Source organism: Populus nigra, chromosome 16 (assembly GCF_951802175.1).
Source record: "Populus nigra chromosome 16, ddPopNigr1.1, whole genome shotgun sequence".
Classification (NCBI taxonomy): domain Eukaryota; kingdom Viridiplantae; phylum Streptophyta; class Magnoliopsida; order Malpighiales; family Salicaceae; genus Populus; species Populus nigra.
Window position 1 is genome coordinate 11743901 of NC_084867.1, and position 9694 is coordinate 11753594.

The window sequence follows — 9694 nt, forward strand, 5'->3', positions numbered from 1 at the left end:
ATATGAAAATAAATCAAGAATATCCATGAAGAAAATCATTCTGGGACCCTGTCGCCCTCTAAGGTGGCCGATAGAAGGTGTTTAACCATTCAAGTTAACACCAACACGAGTGGAAGGATTTGAATCTGATCCTAGAATAAATGCAGGGCCATATACATCAATGAAGAGACCTATGTCAAACTTCAAGATTTGTTCTGGCAACATTTTTATGCTTGACCATAACTGCAGAAGTTTTAAGAATATGGGACCCAACAAACACTAGCAAAACTAATCTGCCTGAAGGAGTAGAAATGAATGTCAAATAGCATGTCTTCTGAACTCCTTATAAAACAAGGAACTCGATAACAATCTTCAGTTAAGAAAACCGCGGGCACTCACCAGGATATTATATGGAAAATGCAGTCCCTTCTCACCAGGATCTGAATTTAGTCAAATATCCAATTTTCTATTAAGATCATAAAATAACCATTTCCCCTATCAGAAAACTCAGAGAGAGACTGAAAGGTACTGCCTTTGCACAATCAAAACAATTAACCCTGCCTTGGTTATTATTTGCATTTAGCTGTCATGAGAAAACAACATTTTCAATAAGTACTGTATATTATAAGTGTGATCTCAAACACATTACAAACACTCCTATTATTCAGTTTCGCATAAAGAACATGAAATCCAGTGTATTTAGGTCAACAAACCATGATCTCATCTCTAAAAAGAAGAGGTTTTCCAGCGGAAACTAAGCTAAAACTGTTCAGTCCTAAAGCAACTTAACAAACATATGGTAAAAAAAAAAGCAAACACAAAACAAGAGTAGCAAACACAAACAATGTACATACAGATTAACATGCCATCCTCAGATTCAAGTTCCAAGCACATGGAAGAATTAAGTCCATGCTAGGGCCTGGCAAAAACACCCCAAATCTTACCCCGCCCCAGACCATCCAAGAGCTTCTTAGATCCTTCAACATCCATCTCCATAAGTTTCTTCAAGTGCACACTAGCACCAGCAGCAATCATTTGTTTCCTACAATTCTTAGAATTTGAAAGAGAGGCCAATATAGAAACAGGGTATTTCTTATCCAAATTCTGTATCAACGGATCCAATAGCTGAACTGTACTCACTATTCCTCCCTCAGTCTTTCTGAAAATCCTCCTATTACCAGCATGCAACACAAGCAATGACAATGCTTTTGCTGCTGCCTCCTTTTCTTCAACAGCCTTACCATCCAACATTTTAATCAATGGACTAATGCACCCCAATTCACCAATTAGTTTCCTAGTTTTCATAATAAAACCAAGCTCAAAAACAGCTCTGGCAGCTGCAACTCTCACACCCAGAACCCCACAATTCAACACGGCCACAAGCCTAACAACAAACCCATCAGAAACAAGCCCTTCAGCAATAGCTTGGTTGGAAGCCAACTCCCTTAACAACTCAACAGCAACTTCAAGACTCCTTGCCGGAGGACATGAATCCCAAAAATTCCTCAAACACTCAACAACCCCTTCCTTAACAATCAAAAGCTTCAAATTTTCATCATCCTTAACCAAATTACACAAACAACCGAATGCATTTTCTTGAGCTAATGCAGTTCCAGAAGCTGCAAGCCCAATAAGAACAAAAACAGCATTCTCTTCTATAAAATTCTCTCTAATCTCCTCAAACACGGCCAAATTCCTCAAAACCCCACTTGCAAGACCCTGTGAACTAGGTGTTCCAGCTTGACAAATCTCTAACAATGAACAAATCCCGCCTCTAGACCCAATCGCCCTTGCATTATCTCTCGAGAAGCTTAAAGCTTGAAGTGCAATACAAGCTTTTTCTTTCGCAAACCAACTTCCTGATTCAAGAATCCTAATCAATTGATTCAAAAGCAACAACCCTTCTGCTATCAAAACATGTTTACTACTATCCACCATTGAAATTCTTGAAATTGCAGCTACACTCTTCTCTTTAATATCAAAACAACTATTACAATCAAGTAATCTAGCAAGAACAGGCACAATACCTTGTGCAACAGCAATCATTACATTTTTATCATCCCCCTGAATCAAACTCAAAACCGTGTCCATAGCCGCGTTCTTCGACTCAGTACTCCCTATTTGCAACCGAGTTATTAAATTCCTAAACTCAGCTCTAACAAGCTCTCTTTTTGGGCCAGACCCAGATAAAATTCCATCTTGAAGAACCCCACTTTTGATCAAAATCTCACAATCTCTCACATTTTGATTCAATTTAGCTAAAATTGAATCAATATCACTTTGAGTCTTAAGCTTCCCTTCCGTCAAGTTTGTATCTAGACATTTTTCAGCTAAAAGGTGAGCATCATTTAGAGTTTGCGAAACAGAGTGAAGGAGATCAAGAGAGAGTGGGTTAGTGATTGAAGTTTGGAACTCGGAAAAATCAGTGAGTTGGGCTTGGAGATCAGCAAGTTTGGATTTTATAAAACTCCATTTCCCTTTGAAAGATTGTATTAATGGGATTTGTTGGTCTAAAAGGGAGTGTAAGAGGTTGTTTGACAGAGTTATTGGGTCATTTTCTGGTATTTTCATGTTGAGTTGAAAGAAATGAAAGAAAAGATAGGATAATGGGGTTTTTAAGGTTTCTTTTTTGCTGCTTTCTAGAGGCTACAGAGAGAAAGAAGAGGGGCTGCTGGCTGGTGGTCGTGCTGGTGGTGGCGGCGGCGGCGGCTAGGAGGCAGTGTTGTGTAACGACGGAGCAAAGAGAGAGTGAGAAGAAATACTAGCAATTGGTGTTGGGAATGGTGAGTCTGGATATTTTAGATGCAGGCTTCTCCAGGGCTATCAGCTAGTTAGAATTTTATTTTATTTTACTTTTTAGGAAGGTTTTAAAATTTAATTAATTTAGAATTTAGCAGTTTAAAATTTAGTTGGGATATTGTACTATTTTTTATATTTGTATTTTAATTATAGTTGGATTATTTTTAAGATATATGATTCCATCGAAAGTCAATTCCAAATAAATATGATTGTGATATAGATATTTATGGAAAAATCTTTTTAAAACAGTTTTTTTCTATTGATTTGATAAAAAGATAAAGTTTTTTTTTAATTTCAGAAAAATATTTAAGTCAAAGTAACATTATTTTAGCAATAAAATAAAGAATGAATAGTTTGGTAGTGATATACAATATAGAAATGAAATTTTTAGTCACAAATAAAGAAATTATATTATTCTAAATATATGATAAAATTACATCATATGTAACCAAAGATTGTGCATAGTAGAATCATTAGAAAATAAGAATAAAAAACTCATAAAGGAGGGGTTTTTTTAATATAAGTTTATTTTGTAGTTATATCTTCAATTTTTATTTGTGGTTTAAACACATTTCTTTTATACAAATAAAAAATGAAGTTTCTAACTTTATAATTACACATCATCAATGAAAAAAAGAGAGGCTAATTAGGCTTGTTTTAATTTAAAATGATAAATTCAAAAGATATTTAATAATAAAATATGGACTAAATATGGCTATTATCCTTTAAAGTGAAAAAATAGAGAGTAGTTTTTAGATTTTATTTTATTTGGTGACACAAAATAATCATAGAGCAGAAGTTAAGGGGTGTTTGGCTGGGTATTTCACCAAATTTTTGTTAGAAAATTTTGTTTTAAATTAATATTTTGTATTTTTATATTATTTTGGTGTACTAATATCAAAAATAAATTTTTATAAATAAAAAATATTATTCTAATGTATTTTTAAATAAAAAAACACTTAAAAATAACATTTATTACCATCGCAAACACCCCTTTAGAATAAAATCGAAACACATCCTAGAATTTAACACAAAAACAAAAAAAAAACAAGCTAAAATATCATAACCCATTATAAAGTAAATAATTACCTAATATTAATTTTACCTTGAATAAATAAATCATATCTTTCAAAATAAATAGAAAATTATCATTATTATTATTGTTTTCTATATAAAAAAATTTTGAATTCAAGAATTCTTTCTGTGTTTGATAAAAAAAATTGATATTAATCGAGTTACAATTCATTAACAAATATATTGCATGTTTTAGAACAATTTTAATGTCATCATAAGATCTCAAAATTTATGTAAATTGAGGGCTCAATGTTTCTTAATAAATCTATCCGCCAAACAAATGTTTTACCAAAAAAATTTAAATGTTCAAATGAAATTTATTAATTCGAAAATAGATTTTGGTTTTTTTTTTTTAAAAAAAAGCTAAACGAAAACGGCGGGGTCAACGAAAGTGAAAAGGGCGCGTTAAACGGGAGCGTATTAAACACGCACAACCGACGAACGAGAGCAGAGAGAGAGAGAGAGTAGTTAAAAGAGTTGGGAATTGAGCCGGAAGTCAAGTGTTTTCAGATAATCAGAATCAATGGCTGAGATTTAATAATCAGCAGACGTAGGCATTACTATCGGGTCCCACTTTCTTTTCAATGTCCCTTTCGCAACATCATTTTTGGAGTGACAGCTTTAACAACGAAAGTTCCATGTCTGCTCCTTCCCTTTCCTTAAACTCACAGCTCTTCTCTATTACTTAGTTTACTGGACATTGCGAACTACGTGACTGAACCTTGAAATCTTATTGGTCTGTGAGGAAGTAAATTGTTGTGAGTTTAGTTTAGATTTCCCAGACCTTGACCTAACAGGTCATGTGTCAGGTGATACTAAATTTGCATGGTCAGGTCATTTTTTTAATAGGACGTGAATGCCCTTCAATGGTTGAGAATTTACTGTTGATTTTTTAGCGGGAAATAAATAAAATATGCGAACTGTTAATCATGAAATTAGGGACAGCTTGGATGGTAGCTGTGGTTATAGTTTAAATAATGTTTTATTTTAAAATAAATTTTTTTATTTTTTTAAAATAATTTTTAATATCAACATATTAAAATAATATAAAAATATAAAAAAATTAATTTTAAATAAATAAAAATTAAATTTTTAAAAAACACGATTTACATCATATTTTTAATCATAAACTTAACACGAATAGGTATTAAATTATGGTTATTAAATATTGTATGAGTTAACGGAATCATGTAGTTTCTGGATTTTGATTTTTCAGGTTTGAATTCTAACCACGAGCAAATCGGTTGTGAGTTTTCTAAAAACCAGTCAATTGGTTAATTTGCTGTTTATCCAGGCACTCCGCTTTAGCTCTTTCAAGTATTTTAGGTAACACGCTATTGTATTTATAAGGGCTTGTTTATGGTATTTTTGTATAGTTTTTTATTTTTTATTTTTAATACAATTATTTTTATACAAGAGAAAATGTAAAAAGATTTATCAAGTTGATTTAATTTAAAAAAACATATCTTATTGAGAAAAACAAATATCTAATGTCTCATTCGTTGATCAACAAACAAGTAATCCAAACCCCTTTACCAGGCTAGATCTCGGGCTTGGTTTACCAATCATGTATAAAAAAAATAGAAGAAGAAAAAAGAGAGGATATTGAAGCACTGGCCAAAAGGTACCTCTCACCAGCGACAAAGAAATAAAAGTTGGTCATGACAGAGTGGATATACAATGGAAGTCGAGGATAATCTCTCCGAAAGTTCGAGTTTCCAAGTGCATGAATTTGACTTTTCCTTTCACCTTTATTTATTCTACGCCGACCGTGACCATCTTTATAGCGAGAAAAATACAGTCAATCACATTCACAAACAGTGGTTTCGGTGAAGCAAAAGTTAGTTTTTATTTCGAATTATATTAATATAATATTTTTTAATATTTATTTTTTACAATAACATATCAAAATAATTAAGAAACATTAAAAAAACTAATTTAAAGTTAAATTATTTTAAAAAAATCTCAAAAGCATGGTTGTACGGCAATATTCAACAAGATCTAATAATTTGAGCAAATTAATCATGTAATTCAGTCCATTTTATTTTTATTGTTTTCATTGAATAAACCAAGCTAATTTATATTAGTTTTCTATTTTAATTCAGCTCAGGCTAGACACATCGTATAACTTTGTTTCTGGAAATTTTGCATGGTAAAGAACATATATATATATATATATATATATATATATATATATATATATATCATCATCATCATCATCATCATGTGATGCTTAACGGGCATAGGTGTTGCGCAAGTAAAGGTAAAATAATAACGCAAAAGCTAATTCATCAGCATGCAACGTACTTGGGTCTAATACTCTAATGTATTTAAGTGAAATGGTGGGTGGAAAGCTATTTAATTAATTCAGTCTATTAATTATTATGTATTAAAATGGTAAATAAACTCCGGTCTAATGTTATTAAGTGAAACCTACTTCATGGAAATAATTGTTTAGCCTGTTTCAAGAGGTTGACTTTATTGTTCGGTGGTAGTTTTCATCGATAAATTATGCCCGTCATTTGGGATGATTTGTCTTCCCATCTAGAATTCACGATATTCGGCTCGGGAGTGGTTCGATATCATTATCATATCAAACCCGCTGATCTTGTGCATTTATCTAACACGGTGTATGTGTTATTTTTGTGTTTAAAATTCTGTTCGGTATATTTTAATTTAAAAATATATTAAATTAATATTTATTTTAATATTTTATGATAATTTTGATGGTTTGATATAAAAAATAAAAATAATTTAAGAAATTATTTTAATATATTTTAAGTAAAAAATATTTTTATAAATATTATGCACTATAATACTAAACACATGCTAAATGATTATATAAACTTGTAACATGTTAAATGATTCACATAAAGGAAAAAAAAATGAAGGGAGAAAAGTATCTTGCTAGATGTGGAATTCTCTCTCTGTTTTTTTATTTCTTCAAAAAAATAATTTTATTTACTGAATACTTATACTAATGAATTTTATCATAGTTTTTTACCTATCTTGATTGTGAGTTTTTAATTAGGCAGTAATATCTGAACAAAATATATCATTAAATGATAGTATTAGAGTATTGAATTCTACAGACCTACGAATTGAATTCAACAGTATTTTCTCGAGAAATTATGTCATTCTGTAGGCATTTAATGTGTGATTATCCAATTGGATACCTTTCTAATTCTAATTTTTTTCATCTCTATCATAGAAACTTGTTCCTGCTATTAAATGTTGTCGCACCCTTTCTTACTAATGGCAGCAGGTCTACCAATTGAGATTTTGTTTTTCTTTTTCAAAGCAGCAAGTATAATAAAAAAAACTCGAAGGGACTATTTTAAAAAAAATGTCAGTCAATTTTAGAAGGAACTTTAAATTCTGGTTTTTAAAAATAAATTAAATTCTATTTTATAAATTTTAAATTAAAATTGAAGAGATGAGTTTAAAATATTTTTTAAAATAAATTTTGAAATTTTGAACTAGGTTATTTTATTTATTTATTTTACTGTGCTGCTTTGAAAAAAAAAACATCGTGGGCTAAGCCTCGGCTGAACCACAGGAAGGTGTGGGGTGGGCTTTTACAAGGTTTCATGGCATGTGAAGTGCCCCTTCTTCCTGATTGGGTTTGCCATCCCCGTACGAAGGCTTCTATTTTAAATTATTCAGAGAAGCACTTTCTGGTCCGGCTGTACAACTCGAACCTCAGGCAGATCCCCCACTGCCCTAGATTCCATGCCAGCTCAAAATTGCTAGTTTTGTGCTGGTATTCTTGGCTTTATAGCAATGACAGGTGCTTTCCACAATCGCTGTTCGAACCACCAATTGCAGGAGATGAATCGATTTCACTTGGAAGAGCACATTTTTACAGATATGTTTTGGCATTACAGAACAGAACACAAAAGGCCACAAGGAAAAAAACACAAAACAAAAGGTTCCCTAAAACGGGTAAATTACCTTAGAACTTTTTGGACACTCTTTGATTGTATTCAGAAATTCTAAATTATAGAAGCACAAGTGCAATATTTTTTTTTATATCAAGATTATTGTTGAAAGTTACAATGACAAATTAATAAGAGCAATTTTTTTTTATTACAATAATTTTGTTAGTCATTTAATCAAAACATCCCAACTAACAAAAATAAATAAATAAATATCGTTGTGCTGTGATTTTCAGCGAGTTCAACCACACCATCAATAAGTATCCTGAGGATATTGCTTTCGAACCGAAGAAGATGGAATAATGCATAAATTTGCAATTCCAAAGTGTTTGAAAATCCTTCCACCCAAGTCGAATATAGAAAAAAGATATATAAAAAACGATTGGTAATAGAAAGCGTTGACATTTTTCTTGGGCGAGCTTAGAGATGTTTAATTCAGGGAATAAAGATTAATTGACTTCGAAAACTACCAGCAATTTGTACAAGCAATTTGAACATTTATACATGTGTGTGTCCTATATATATATGATTCTCGGAGAAATAAGGTTCGGAATGAGAATCAAATTGTTTCACCATTTGGAAATAACCAAGGGTCAATGAACTGATTCAATGCAATGAAGTTGATCGATCAACATGCTATGTACGTGGACACAACAAGGCAAAGCCAACCTTCGTACTTTTGCTCCTCGGAAGTCAATTTTCTTCCCTTATGAAGATAGCTACGAAAGCAACACCTAGGTAGCATAATGAACGTTAATGGATAATTGTTTGGTCCTTTTCATAGCTAGAATATATTCGAATCCATCTCCTTTAGTAACATTTGATATCAATGTTATGCTCAACGAGACAACAAAATAGTAAAAAGGCTTTGTATATTGAGGGAAAAAGTGGTGGGGAATGAAGCTCAGCTGTTTGCTTGGCAATTCGAATATGGCCATCTCACTCCTCATTGGCTATATAAATACAGACTTTCTCGTGGATTATTGTATCATCCCATCTTCTTGATTACTAGTATCCATGAGAGGAAGAGAGGCCTTGTATGGAGATGAAGAGCTAGAGGGTTTGGTAGCCAAGGACGACTTGCCTATTTCCTCCATGGGGTTCTGAAAAGAATGAAATACTGTCGTTCAGAGCTCATTGGTAGGGTTCATAGGCAGTCTCCTTTGGCTATCCTAACTGGCTCTCATTTTTCATGCTAGACCTACATCTCTTCTACATACATGTTCGAAAGCTAGCTCACTTTCATTTTTTCTAGATTGGGAAGGATGACATGATATTTGCCATTGTTGGAATCAAGAAGGTAAGCAAATCAATGCCTCGGGGATGATTCTAGTTGTAGCCAATTTGATTCAAACTAAAAAATTAAGGTTTAATTTTAGTCAAGGTTGCCATGCATTGCCAGCCATGTTAATCAAGTAGAAGCATGTACAACTTGACTGATTTCAGGAAACTTATCTCTCAATATCAAGAATAATTCAATAACACTATAAACATCATTTAACTACAAGTATTCAATCTTAACAATACACCATAAATGTGTGTCAAAGTCGACACATGGACCTATTGAAAACCCACACATTCATTTGTTTATTTGACAGTACTTGTTGCATTGTGCTCTCTGTTATTTTGAGTATTTTTATGTCTCGCAAAAAAATTGTGAATTCTTCCATAATTTAAATTTGATTTGAATATAAGTTTTTAGTTCAACTAACATGTGTTTTGCGATCGAAAATAGGGTTTCGAATGTTCATAAGATGTTTTTTCATGTTTTGGGAAAAACAAAGTGTTGAAATCTGTGTTTGTGTTTTTAGGGTAAAAAAAATATATATCCTAATTCTCCGAGCACTAGAATCGTTTCTAGTGACAAAAAAAAATTACAGATTAATGGTGCATTATCGGTGTCA

At 32.0% G+C, this 9694-nt stretch overlaps 1 protein-coding gene across 1 annotated transcript; it reads right to left on the bottom strand.

Annotated features, from left to right (window-relative positions):
* Positions 1–581: 581 nt before the first annotated feature.
* LOC133676194 (uncharacterized) lies at positions 582–2811 on the bottom strand. Its single transcript, XM_062097803.1, has one exon. The coding sequence runs from the start codon at positions 2548–2550 to the stop codon at positions 892–894; it is 1659 nt and encodes a 552-aa protein (XP_061953787.1). The 5' UTR covers positions 2551–2811; the 3' UTR covers positions 582–891.
* Positions 2812–9694: the final 6883 nt, after the last annotated feature.

Bases quoted from the DNA above. Each gene is read 5' to 3' on its own strand.
- LOC133676194 (XM_062097803.1), bottom strand. From the start codon at position 2,550: ATGAAAATACCAGAAAATGACCCAATAACTCTGTCAAACAACCTCTTA.